The 14335-nt window shown below is 44.6% G+C and overlaps 1 protein-coding gene across 1 annotated transcript in view; it reads right to left on the bottom strand.

Annotated features, from left to right (window-relative positions):
- Positions 1–14335, bottom strand: part of VWA8 (von Willebrand factor A domain containing 8) — a 399072-nt gene that overhangs the window by 14918 nt on the left and 369819 nt on the right. The window contains exon 42 of the mRNA XM_055426030.2: positions 12408–12566. Within this exon, the coding sequence (XP_055282005.1) occupies positions 12408–12566 (159 nt within the window). The remainder of the gene's footprint in view (positions 1–12407; positions 12567–14335) is intronic.

Below are 14335 nucleotides of genomic sequence, written 5' to 3'. Positions count from 1 at the left end.
TTTTTCCAAGTTCAACTTCTCAATAACTCAACCTATTTTCTGGTGTCACTATTTGAGTGCTTAGTAGAGAAATACCTAACTTCTGGTGTTACTGAATATTTTGAAGAAAAAAAATTAAATTTAGCATCAAGAGCTTTTGCAAAGGTAATCTGCTTTAAGGTTATAGTGAAAACATTCCCAGGGCTTGGAGAAATCATGAGGAACAATCTGGAATGAAGGTAAAGGAAAAAAATGCTTCCTGACTTAAATGAAACGGCTCCCTACTTTTCAGGCCAATATTTAAGTGCTTTGTGACCATTAAAGATTCTGCTGGTTATAAGATTAGAAGACTTTATGCTGATTATTACCAAATAATGTTGTTCCTGTCTTATGCCTGCCTCAGTGGTTCCTGAGAATAACTGAACTCAGTGCGTAGAACAATTATGAGAAACTTAAAAAATTCCAGATGCCTCTGAAACGTGTTCTGCCACTGAATTACTTTTTCTTTTCAGACATTCTTGCTCAAAGGTCCTTTCCTTCTCAGTAATTCTTATTCATGGGATTTGCTAAGCTGCAATAAAAGTGGAAAGTGAAAGTGTTAGTCACTCAGTCATGTCTGACTCGTCAAGACCCCATGGACTGTATCCTGCCAGGCTCCTCTGTCCATGGGATTCTCCAGGCAAGAACACTGGAGTGGGTTACCAGTTCCTCCTCCAGGGGATCTTCCAACCCAGGGATAGAACCTGGGTCTGCTGCATTGCAGGCAGATTCTTTATTGTTTGAGCCCAGCTTCAACTTGGATTTGGACTCTAATGACCCAGAGCCCAGGAGCTGAGCCCAAGAGAAAGAAAACACACAGCAGAAACCGAGAGAGAGGCTGTGGGAAGAGTCCAGATCCCTGAGCCAGGCCAGTGGCTTCTGAAGTTTTTAAAGCAAACACAGACTAGAGAGCCTTACAATGGAGATGTAACTGCAGGAAGATGACACGAAGAACTTTTTGGAACTGGGGAGTGGGGAGGCTCAGCATATACTGCTGAATTCCTAGCATATGACAGCACATGCAATGCCATCCTGGGCTACGGAATATATAATTTTTCACTAGGAACTCCTAAAACTGTCATTTGCTCATGTCTCATGTTATATTTGCTAAGTGACACACTTTCATTACTTACTCCTAGTCCTTATGCTTCCTTCAGAGATGAGAACATCAAAGTACAGACAGATTAAATGAGTTGGATATGATCACTTAGCATAAAGATACAGAACGTGGACTTCCCTGGCGGTCCAGTGGTTAAGACTACGCCTTCCAATGCAGATGGTGCAGGTTCAATCCCTGGCTGGGGAGCTCAAATCCCACATGCCTCCTGGCCGAAAAACCAAAACATAAAACAGAACCAACATTGCAACAAATTCAATAACAACTTCAAAAATGGTCTTCTCAGTTCAGTTCAGTTGCTCAGTCATGTCCAGCTCTTTGCGACCCCATGGAGTGCAGCATGCCAGGCTTCCCTGTCTATCACCAACTCCCAAAGCTTGCTCAAACTCATGTCCATCGAGTCAGTGATGCCATCCAACCATCTCATCCTCTGTCGTCCCCTTCTCCTCCTGCCTTCAATCTTTCCCAGCATCAAAGTCTTTTCCAGTGAGTCACCTCTTTGCATCAGGTGGCCAAAGTATTGGAGTTTCAGCTTTAAAATCAGTCCTTCCAATGAATATTCAGGACTGATTTCCTTTAGGATGGACTGGTTGGATCTCCTTGCAGTCCAAGGGACTCTCAAGAGTCTTCTCCAACACCACAGTTCAAAAGCATCAGTTCTTCAGCACTCAGCTTTCTTTATAGTCCAACTCTCACATCCACACGTGGCTACTGGAAAAACCATAGCCTTGACTAGGTGGACCTTTGCTGGCAAAGTAATGTCTCTGCTTTTTAATATGCTGTCTAGGTTGGTCATAGCTTTTCTTCCAAGGAGGAAGCATCTTTTAATTTCATGGCTGCAGTCACCATCCACAGTGATTTTGGAGTCCCAAAAAATAAAGTCTCTCACTGTTTCCATTGTTTCCCAATCTATTTGCCATGAAGTGATGGGATCAGATGCCATGATCTTAGTTTTCTGAATGTTGAGTTTTAAGCCAACTTTTCCACTCTCCTCTTTCACTTTCATCAAGAGGCTTTTTAGTTTTTCAGGCTGTTTCGCTTTCGTCAAGAGGCTCTTCTTCTCCCCCCGCAAAAGATACAGAACTGAGTGAACGGGACTCTCTCACTTGATGTATATGTATCAGATGTCTCTGAGAAAGTCCCCCCCAAAATCTGTCCACAGTGGTCACTGGCGGGGAGGGTAACTGGGAACGGAGAGAGGGGAGCAAAGGCTCATTCTTCACCCTGACTTCGTTTGTGCCTTTTACACATTGTACTATGTGCACCCATTACTTGTATCTCAACATATTTCATAGTACATGGAGAAAGGTCTTGCAGAATGAAAGTAGGCTCCATCCCACCACCTGCTTGCCTTCTTCAAAGAAGGCCTGGTGAGCCCCAGCAGAGCCTGGGCAGCCTGTTGATACTCAGAATCTCGGTTATGTTGGCAGGGGTGGTGGGAAGACTATACAAAGTGTCTCCAGTGTACCTGCTGTGGGGGGAAAGCCTGTCAGGAGTTCTGGAGACATAGAGGCTATTGGGACGAGGTACATGACACCATGATAAAGTAGCCAGACAGATCCAGGATATTCTACAAGACAGATGATCTGGACTCTAGAGAGTGACCATGACGAAAAGTAAAATGATAGTGGTAGGAAAGGTAGCGGTACAGGTTAAAAGAGGCTAACAAGACAGGAACAAAAAATAAGGTGGGGACTGTGACTGGGTCCCAGATTGAGAAAGATAATTAGTAACTACTGGGATGGTTTATACTCTGCAGCCCAGGATGGCAACCATTGGGACAGCTGGGGAAAGTGAACAGTGACTGGATAATTAAAAAATATTGGAGTGTAGTTACTTTAGAACCTCGTGCTAGTCTCTGCTGCACAGCAGAGCAGGTCAGCTCCATGTTTCCATGTGTCCCCTCTGTTCTGGATTTCCTTCTTATCTAGGCTACCAAGGAACACTGAGCAGAGCTCCCTGTGCTGTCCAGTAGGTTCCCGTTAGTTTCTATTTTGTACACAGTATCAATAGTGGAGATATATTAATCCTAATCTCCCAACTCATCCCCCTTCCCTCCTCAGTATCCATACATCCGTCCTCTACCCTGTGTTTACAATAGAATATTGCTGCTGCTGCTAAGTCACTTCAGTCGTGTCCGACTCTGTGCGACCCCATAGACGGCAGCCCACCAGGCTCCCCCGTCCCTGGGATTCTCCAGGCAAGAACACTGGAGTGGGTTGCCATTTCCTTCTCCAATATGTGAAAGTGAAAAGTGAAAGTGAAGTCACTCAGTCATGTCTGACTAGTAGTGACCCCATGGACTGCATTACTCAGCCATAAAAGGAACGAAATAGCGTCATTTGTAGACGAGAATGGACCTAGAGACTGTCATCTAGAGTGAAGTAAGTCAGAGAGTGAAAAACATGTATGATATCTTAACCCATACATGTGGAATCTGAAAACACTGGTATAGATGACCTTATTTACAAAGCAGAAATAAAGACATGGATTGGATAAGTACGATGAAATTATTGATGATTTTCTCAGAAGTAATAATGGTATCGAGATCATATTAGGAAATGTCTTGACTCTTAGCAGAAGTAAAGTATTTAGAGATAAAGAAGTATGACAGTTAGGACTTACTTTCCAATGCATCAGAGAGGATAAAGAGTATATATTCAGTTCAGTTCAGTTCAGTCGCTCAGTCGTGTCCGACTCTCCGCGACCCCATGAATCACAGCACGCCAGGCCTCCCTGTCCATCACCAACTCCCGGAGTACACTCAAACTCATGTCCACAGAGTCGGTGATGCCATCCAGCCATCTCATTCTCCGTCGTCCCCTTCTCCTCCCGCCCCCAACCTTTCCCAGCATCAGAGTCTTTTCCAGTGAGTCAACTCATCGCATGAGGTGGCCAAAGTATTGCAGTTTCAGCTTTAGCATCAGTCCCTCCAATGAACATCCAGGATTGATCTCCTTTAGAATGGACTGGTTGGATCTCCTTGCAGTATAAGGGACTCTCAAGAGTCTTCTCCAACACCACAGTTCAAAAGCATCGATTCTTCGGCGATCAGCCTTCTTCACAGTCCAACTCTCACAACCATACATGACCACGGGAAAAACCATTGCCTTGACTAGACGGACCTTGGTTGGCAAAGTAATGTCTCTGCTTTTTAATATACTATCAAGGTTGGTCATAACTTTCCTTCCAAGGAGCAAGCGTCTTTTAATTTCATGGCTGCAATCAGCATCTGCAGTGATTTTGGAGCCCAAAAAAACAAAGTCTGACACTGTTTCCACTGTTTTTCCATCTATTTCCCATGAAGTGATGGGACCAGATGCCATGATCTTTGTTTTCTGAATGTTGAGCTTCAAACCAACCTTTTCACTCTCCTCTTTCACTTTCATCAAGAGGCTTTTGAGTTCCTCTTCACTTTCTGCCATAAGGGTAGTGTCATCTGCATATCTGAGGTTATCGATATTTCTCCCGGCAATCTTGACTCCAGCTTGTGCTTCCTCCAGCCCAGCGTTCCTCATGATGTACTCTGCATATAAGTTAAATAAGCAAGGTGACAATATACAACCTTGACGTACACCTTTTCCTATTTGGAACCAGTCTGTTGTTCCATGTCCAGTTCTAACTGTTGCTTCCTGACCTGCATACAGGTTTCTCAAGAGGCAGGTCAGGTGGTCTGGTATGCCCATCTCTTTCAGAATGTTCCACAGTTTATTGTGATCCACACAGTCAAAGGCTTTGGCATAGTCAATGAAGCAGAAATAGATGTTTTTCTGAAACTCTCTTGCTTTCTCCATGATCCAGCGGATGTTGGCAATTTGATCTCTGGTGCCTCTGCCTTTTCTAAAACCTACTTGAACATCTGGGAGTTCACGGTTTACATATTGCTGAAGCCTGGCTTGGAGAATTTTGAGCATGACTTTGCTAGCGTGTGAGATGAGGGCAATTGTCCGGTAGTTTGAGCATTCTTTGGCATTGCCTTTCTTTGGGATTGGAATGAAGACTGACCTCTTCCAGTCCTGTGGCCACTGCTGAGTTTTCCAAATCTGCTGGCATATTGAGTGCAGCACTTTCACAGCATCATCTTTCAAGACTTGTAATAGCTCAACTGGAATTCCATCACCTCCACTAGCTTTGTTAGTAGTGATGCTTTCTAAGGCCCACTTGACTTCACATTCCAAGATGTCTGGCTCTAGGTCAGTGATCACGTTATCATGACTATCTTGGTCGGGAAGATCTTTTTTGTACAGCTCTTCTGTGTATTCTTGCCACCTCTTCTTAATATCTTCTGCTTCTGTTAGGTCCATACCATTTCTGTCCTTTATCGAGCCCATCTTTGCATGAAATGTTCCCTTGGAATCTCTAATTTTCTTGAAGAGGTCTCTTGTTTTTCCTATTCTGTTGTTTTCCTCTATTTCTTTGCATTGATCACTGAGGAAGTCTTTCTTATCTCTCCTTGCTATTCTTTGGAACTCTGCATTCAGATGCTTATATCTTTCCTTTTCTCCTTTGCTTTTCGCTTCTCTTCTTTTCACAGCTATTTGTAAGGCCTCCTCAGACAGCCATTTCGCTCTTTTGCATTTCTTTTCCATGGGGATGGTCTTGTTCCCTGTCTCCTGTACAATGTCACGAACCTCCATCCAGAGTTCATCAGGCACTCTATCTATCAGATCTAGTCCCTTAAATCTATTTCTCACTTCCACTGTATAATCATAAGGGATTTGATTGAGGTCATATCTGAATGGTCTAGTGGTTTTCCCTACTTTCTTCAATTTCAGTCTGAACTTCGCAATAAGGAGTTCATGATCTGAGCCACAGTCAGCTCCTGGTCTTGTTTTTGCTAACTGTATACAGCTTCTCCATCTTTGGCTACAAAGAATATAATCAATCTGATTTCGGTGTTGACCATCTGGTGATGTCCATGTGTAGAGTCTTCTCTTGTGTTGTTGGAAGAGGGTGTTTGCTATGACCAGTGAATTCTCTTGACAAAACTCTATTAGCCTTTGCCCTGCTTCATTCCGTGCTCCAAGGCCAAATTTGCCAGTTACTCCAGGTGTTTCTTGACTTCCTACTTTTGCATTCCAGTCCCCTAGAATGAAAAGGACATCTTTTTTGGGTGTTAGTTCTAAAAGGTCTTGTAGGTCTTCATAGAACCGATTAACTTCAGCTTCTTCAGCATTACTGGTTGGGGCATAGGCCTGGATTACTGTAATATTGAATGGTTTGCCTTGGAAACGAACAGAAATCATCCTGTCATTTTTAAGATTGCATCCAAGTACTGCATTTCGGACTCTTTTGTTCACCATGATGGCTACTCCATTTCTTCTAAGAGATTCCTGCCCACAGTAGTAGATATAATGGTCATCTGAGTTAAATTCACCCATTCCAGTCCATTTTAGTTCACTGATTCCTAGAATGTCTATGTTCACTCTTGTCATCTCCTGTTTGACCACTTCCAATTTGCCTTGATTCATGGACCTACCATTCCAGGTTCCTATGCAATATTGCTCTTTACAGCACCGGACCTTGCTTCTATCACTGGTCACATCCACAACTGGGTATTGGTTTTGCTTTTGCTCCATCCCTTTATTCCTTCTATAGTTATTTCTCCACTGAGCTCCAGTAGCATACTGGGCACCTACCGACCTGGGGAATTCCTCATTCAGTATCCTATCATTTTGCCCTTTGTCACTGTTCATGGGGTTCTCAAGGCAAGTATACTGAAGTGGTTTGCCATTCCCTTCTCCAGTGGACCACATTCGGCTGTGGTCCATGTGATCAGATCGGCTAGTTTCCTGTGATTATGATTTCAGTTTGTCTGCCCTCTGGTGCCCCCTAGCAATACCTACCGTCTTATTTGATATTCAGAGAGGAACTTAAAGCAGATGAGGGAAAAAGGGATCACTTGGTGAATCTAAGCAAAGGCACGCGGGTGTTCACCTTACAGTTCTTTCAACTTTCTTGTAGATTAAACCTTTTTCAAAATAAACAAATTTGGAAATAAAGGGGAAACGTTTAAAAACAAAACAAAACAGGGAAAACAAAGAGAGGCGTCCTGGGCCAGTCTAGCCTTCCGCCTCTGGGCCAAGCCTTGGATGTCTCTGGGGCTTGGTTTCCGGTCTGAGGAATGAGGAAACTGGAGGGGCTGAACTGTGAGGTGAGGTCACAGTGAGGAATCTGCAGGCACAGGGCCTGAAATCCCCCGCGTCCTGACTTCCCTCCCCCCTCCCTCCAGACACCCAGCTAAGTACCACTTTTCCTCAGAAAGCTCATCTTGTCAAATCTTTAGGATTTTCTCCTTCTGTTGTGAAGATTTTAATTATTTTAGCTTTGTAAGACTTTCTATGCTCTTAAAAAAAGATCTGCAGGAACTAGATGTAGTAAATGGGAGGGGTATAAAAGAAAATGCAGAAAATCAAAACTGTTAAAGTACTTCCTGTTAAAAATCAAATAGCATAAAACAAGATGAAGCTTCAAGCCCTGTAAAACCTTTATTGTATCTCAGTGTCTTACTGTAATTTCACCTGGATTTGTCAGTAAATCAAGTATATTTCAATAAAAATGCTTAGAAAGTCAAATATAACTATGTTACCTTCTCAATATTTTAACCACAGATTAAATTCTTTCCACTGGAAATTCTTTACAGTATTGTGGCAATTGAAGAGACCCTCACAAGTACCGTATATTAATGCATATATGTGGAATCTGAAAAGACTGGCATAGGTGACCTTATTTACAAAGCAGAAATAGAGACACGGACGTAGAGAACCAATGCAGGGATACCCAAAGGGGAAGTGGGGGAGGGGCTGAACTGGAAGATTGGGATTGACATATGCACACTACTGATGTGCACGTGTGCTTAGTCGTGTCCGACTCTTTGCGACCCCATGGACTGCAGAGGAGCCTAGGCTCCTCTTCTATGGAATTTTCCAGGCAAGAATACTGGGGTAGGTTGTCATTTCTTCCTCCAGGGCATCATCATGACCCAAGGATCCAACCCACAACTCCTGTGGCTCCTGCACTAACAGGCAGTTTCTTTTACCACTGAGTCACCTGGGAAGCCCCTACTATTGACACTCTTGTCAGTAAGGGTGGCTCAATGCAGCTCTGATGCTCAATGGAAGAAGAGAGCACTTTGTATTTTGAACCACTTCCCACCCGCTGAGTGTTTCCTCCATGCCCAAGCACTGAGAAACCAGATAGATGATCCCATACTTTTCTGCTCCTATCAGTTCCTTATCATACTTTTTTGTTCCAAACAAAGAGTTCTTTGTTTCCTCATCTATTATCATCTGTCTGGGCTTCCCAGGTGGCCCTAGTGGTAAAGAGTCCACCTGCCAATGCAGGAGACATAGGAGATGCGAGTTCCACCCCTGGATCAAGGAGATCGCCTGGAGAAGGAGATGGGTCCATGGAGAGAGGAGCCTGGCGTGCTATGATCCACGGGGTCACAAAGAGTTGAACATGACTGAAGTGACTTAGCAAGCACACATAAAACAGATAACTAGTGAGAACCCACTGTATAGCACAGGGAGCTCTACTCAACGCTCTGTGGTGATCTAAATAGGAAGGCAAAAAAAAAAAAAAGAAAGAAAAATTAAAAAATAAATAAATAGGAAGGCAATCCAAAAGAGAGGGGATATATGTATACAGATAGCTGATCACTTTGCTGTACAGAAGAAATGAACACAACATTGTAAAGAAACTATGCCCCAATAAATTTTTTTTCAAATAATAAAAAGAAAAAAAGTAGAAAAAACTCAAAAAAAAAAAAGAGACTGTCAGCAAAATACTACTCTGGGGATGGGCCCCCAAGGCAGGTGTCTGGAGAGGTGTGCTCTGCTGTGCCTTTATGACTGTATGCCTCTTGTGGAGCCGTCTATCAGAATTAATTTTTATAGGTCTTCCTCGAAAGGTTACAAGCTCAAGGTTGGCAGGGAACGATGTACCTGACAGAGCACTGTTCTTAGCAAGTGCTCAATCGGCACCTGTAATTTTGTTGAATTTAGTTGAAATTCAGCAGGTCATGTGCCAACAATTTGTTTTCTAATTGTCAATCAGAAACAAAACAAAACAAGATCTTGTGAATGCCTGTTTCTTTGAAATTATTTCTTTTTTTGTACATGTCTAGTTTGACTAATTGTTCTTCCAGATTACAGACTTTTAACGGTGAGAATTAGTCAAACACAAATCTCTCCATATATCCCGCATGTGAGATGCAGTGAAATATCCAACACGCTCCCTCCCTGTTGGCTTGCTCACTTCCTGCCTTCTGTCTCAGCCTTTACCCAGTCCTGGGGAACTCTGTCAGTCCATTTCTTGCTGAACTTCTACTGAATCTTTCTAAAAATCTGAAAGAAGTAGCTTCACATACAGAACAGTTTCATTCTCATAGACATAGAAATCCTCTTTCTAATGGGAAATCTTTTTCTAGATAACTATGAATATCTAGATAACTATGGGCTTCCCATGTGGCTCAGTGGCAAGAAGAATTTCCCTGCCAAGGCAGGAACTGTCAGCAACCCCAGTTTGATCCTTGGGTCCGGAAGATCCCCTGGAGAAGGAAATGACAACCTACTCCAGTATTCTTGCTTCTTGCCTGGAAAATCCCACGGACTAGAGGAACCTGGTGGGCTAGTCCATAGGGTCGTAAAGAGTCAGACACGACTGAGCATGCATTCACCACAGATATGAATATGCCAGTTTTAACTGTGGAATGTTTGGTGTGGTCTGTGAGGAGTTAAAATCTTCATGTAACTCAAAGGGAGCTCAAAGGGAGCTGAGGTACCCTGGGCTTCAAGATCCACAAGAGAAGTGAATGGGCTGATCCAATTATTCGCAGAACCCAAGGTTTTAAAACGTATGTGGGATTTATGCTGATACAATGGATGTTTAACCATCTACTTCAATCACAGTGGTCCAAGTGATTGAAGAATTATGCTCCATCTTATACTAGCAAAGACCTAAATCACTTAAAAATGTTAAACTCATATGACATAAACAGTGGAATGTTACATATACAGTGGAATATTACTCAGTCATAAAAGAATGAAATAATGCCTTTTGCAGCAACATGAATGGACCTAGAAATTATTGTACTAAGTGAAGTAAGCCAGACAGAGAAAGACAAATGTCATATGAGAACACTTATATGTAGAATCAAAAAAAAAACCCCAAAACCAAATGAACTTATTTCCAAAACAGAAAGATGAGTTATACACACACAATACAAACTTATGGTTATCAAAGGGGAAAAGGGGATGAGGGGAGGAGCACATTAGGAGGATGGTTAACATACGCACATGACCATATATAAAATAGATAACCAACAAGGACCTACTGTGTGATACTCAATATCATGTAACAACCTGTAACGGAAAAGAATATGAAAAAGAATATATATGTATATATGAATCACTTTGCTGCATACCGGAAACTAACATGATATTGTAAATCAACGATACCTCAATAAAATATTTTTAAAAAACACAGAAAAGTAAAAAAAAAAATCAAAACCAAGAAAAACTCATTTGAAGGGAGGGAGGGCCACGGAGGGAAAGCGCTGAACACTCGTCTGGCAGCCATGAAGCAGAACAGGGCCGGCCTGGCTGGGCTCGGATCGTGGCACAGAGACTCCTGGCAACTGAACCCAAGAGGGGTCTGGGGCAGCCCCGTGGTGCTCACTGGTCACCAGGGGCAGTGCGTTCCAGCTCCTCAGGGAGACAGAGCTGCTCCCCACAGCGAGAGCCTACGTCCCACTCGTGTCTGCAGGACGCAGACGCTGGCAGAGTCTTAGGCAGCCTGACAACACACAGCACTCACTAGCTCAAGATGCCTGTCCCTTATCCCTTCATTGCAAAAGGAATCTCTCACATAGAGCTGCACACAAAGGACTCTGGGAGGCTCGCAGCCTCGAAAGTGGGCCCAAAATCAACGAAGCAGGGGTTTCACAGTCTGCTTCTTGCTGTATCCATCACAACACATGGACATGGCTCAGCACAGTAATCCCCAGTGCAGGCGGGATGTCAAGCTAAGTCATCGGAGATGGGCTATTTCTGAAGGATGTGTTTGATCCCCAATGCGGTCGAGAATATTTAGGGTAGACTGAGTACCCATGACTCATGGCTGCACATATATTGCTCCTCTCAACTGAACTGCTGACAAGAATTACTCAGCACCATGTTCAGGTTATTTGCTCTGGTCAAAGCCAGGAGTGCGGGTGCCCTTCTCAGAGCTCAGGTCTCTGAAGGAAGAGGCAAAGCAAACTCAGCGATGACAAAAGGGATATCACTGAAAGGGGATCATTTCTCCCAGGGCAAGCACCTTCGCCGTCAGCTGGGGAGGCTCCTGTCACTGTGTGACCCTCCCTGTGAGCCAAGGCAAGGCAATTCTGAGAACCTTGAGAGGCTGCCTGGTTGGCGACGGAGCAGGAATGGATGGAGTGGGTGAGGGGTCCTGGGGTGGGGACGGTGGCCCTGAAAAATCTGGGGAGATGCCTGCTGTGCTCCTATCTGCCTGTTTCTGCTCCTCCCCGCCCCACTCCAATGTGCGGCTTCCTGGGTGGCTTAGCGGTAAAGAATTCGCCTGCCGATGCAGGAGAGGCAGGTTCCATCCCTTGGCTGGGAAGATCCCCTCGAGGAGGGCATGGCAACCCACTCCAGTATTCTTGCCTGGAGAATCCCATGGACAGAGGGGCCTGACGGACCACAGTCCATGGAGTCACAAACAGCTGGACACGACTGAAGTGACTCCGCACTCAATGCACATCTCTCCTTCACTCAAGAAGGTCAATGTTTTCGCTTCCCAGGTGGCGCTAGTGGTAAAGAACCTGCCTGCTAATGCAGGAGACATAAGAGATGTGGGTTTGACCCCTGGGATGGGAAGATCCCCTGGAGAAGGAAATGGCAACCCGCTTGAGTGTTCTTGCCTGGGGAATCCCACACACAGAGGAGCCTGGCGGGCTACAGTCCAGAGGGTGGCAAAACAATCGGACCCGACCGAGTGACACACCACCACGTCACACAACTTGCCAAGGGCAGTGCTTTCTTCCACAGCAACTGGTCTTTAGGTCACGGTCTCATCATTTTCTGATTATTAGAGCAGATGAAACAGAAGGCTCCCTTTCTCGGTGCTGACAGATGGGCTGAGGGCAAGATGAAGACTCCTGTCTGCTCCAGGTGAGCACCCCCCAGCCAGCCTCACGTCCTGACTCGGGGCGACTCCTGGGCAGATGGGGTCTGGGATGCCTCTCACCCTCCACAGTTCTCACCATTACCTTAAATTTCTCTTCATAGTTCTCGAAGGCCTCCATGACCATGCACACGGCTTCCATCGAGCGCTCGAGCCGGCCGTCCACCCCGTTGAAGCGGTACATGCTGCCCGACACGTCTACCACCAGGCGCAGGCGCTTGGGTTTCTGTTGGGGGCTGCCCATCTGAGGGAGGGATGACAGAGAGGCCCTGAGAACCAGAAAATCATCACTGGCTGCTGTTCTGAGGGGTCTCACGCCAGCCCCAGAGTGCCAGCTGCCAGCTACATAGGTCAGCTGTAGGCTGCGCCCTGCACAAGGCTGTCCTGCAGGTGGGGAGGCATGGGTTGGTACCGTTAGGAATCGGGTCGCACAGCACGAAGTGAGTGGTGGGCTCCCCATCAATCATATTACCACCCAAGCTCTGCCTTATGCCAGATCAGCGGCAACATGAGATTCTCATAGGAGCACAAACCCTACTGTGAACTGCGCATGTGAGGACTCTAGGCTGCATACACTTTATGAGAATCTAATGCCTGATAATCTCATTCTGCAGGAGGAGAAGGGGGCAACAGAGGATGAGATTGTTGGATGGTATCACTGACTCAATGGACATGAGCTTGAGCAAACTCTGGGAGATAGTGGAAGACAGGGAAGCCTGGTGTGCTGTAGTCTATGGGGTAGCAAAGAGTCAGACATGACTTAGCGACTGAACAATAACAATTATTTCATCATATAATCACAATGTAATAATAATAGAAATATCAATAAAGCTCATAATAAACAAAATGTGTTTGAAACCATCCCCCCCACCAACCCTGCCTGGTCCGTGGAAAAATTGTCTTCCATGAAACCTGTCCCTGGTGCCCAAAAAGTTGGGGACTGCTGATCTACAGACTTTCAGTAAATGGAGCTTCAGATTTGTGATGGTAGTTGGGGCCACATGGGGGAGGATTTTCCTTTGGAATATGGTCTTTTCGAGGACCAACCTAGTCCAGTAAGACTTCCTTAATGAGACTGAAGCCATCTTAAAAACAATAATCAGGAAAGAATATAAACCCCAATGTGTCATTTTCTCATTAAGCCTTAGAGTCAGTTTCTCTAGAACGATGGAGCTATTCTGGAAGCCCACAGCAATTTTACCTGTTGTGTAGTGACCTGAAAATCACTTCCACATGGTCAGTAAGAAATGTCAGATTCCTAAAATCAGGGATGTGAGGGGCAGGGGCTTCTTGCAAAGAAGTGAAGGAAAATATCTCTTCCTGTCTTTTGTCTTTAGGAAGCTTTCAGTTTTCTACTCCTTCCAGTTACTGAATTACTGCTTCTTTTTACTTTTCCTGGCATTAAAGGCATGAACGTGGCATAGAACTATAGGTCAGCAGCAACCGTCAATTAAAATGTAAAACGCTTAGGAGTTCCAATTTGGTTTTGGACCCAGGCCTGCCAATGTGCAGAAAGAAAAACAAAAGTATGCTTGTCAGATTTACTTACAAGAAAAAAGGAGAAAAATTCCAGATTATTCGGTTACTATACACTTGCTGACATGTATCAAAACGAATGAGCAAAGTTAGTCATTTCCAGAAAATGCTGTGGGCACTGGAGTGTAATGGTTGGAGACAGATTCAGTGTATTTCTAAAAGCTTGTTGAGTCTGCCTAAATTAGGCACTGCCTAACAGTGCATCATGCTTCCATGACGACTCACAATTTCGGAGGCATTTAAACACAGTGGTGGACCACAGTGAGTCAGTAAAGAAAGCAGCCATTGACTCACACCAGTATGGCTCCCCCCCACCCCCGACGCCCCAGGTCTCAGCGGCTACTCAGTAAATCCGGTTATTCGAGGATTCTGGAAGTCCAGAGCCCTCTAAGAGACTCACCTAATTGCCATTTTTTGCCCCTTGTATTACTGCAAATATTTTAACGTTATGACTGTCTTAAACTTTACAGTCTGGGA

This window comes from Moschus berezovskii, chromosome 13 (assembly GCF_049115385.1).
Source record: "Moschus berezovskii isolate FMDL1 chromosome 13, NW_MosBer_1.0, whole genome shotgun sequence".
In the NCBI taxonomy this organism is placed as follows: Eukaryota; Metazoa; Chordata; class Mammalia; order Artiodactyla; family Moschidae; genus Moschus; species Moschus berezovskii.
This window is presented reverse-complemented; position numbering and strand designations above follow the sequence as displayed.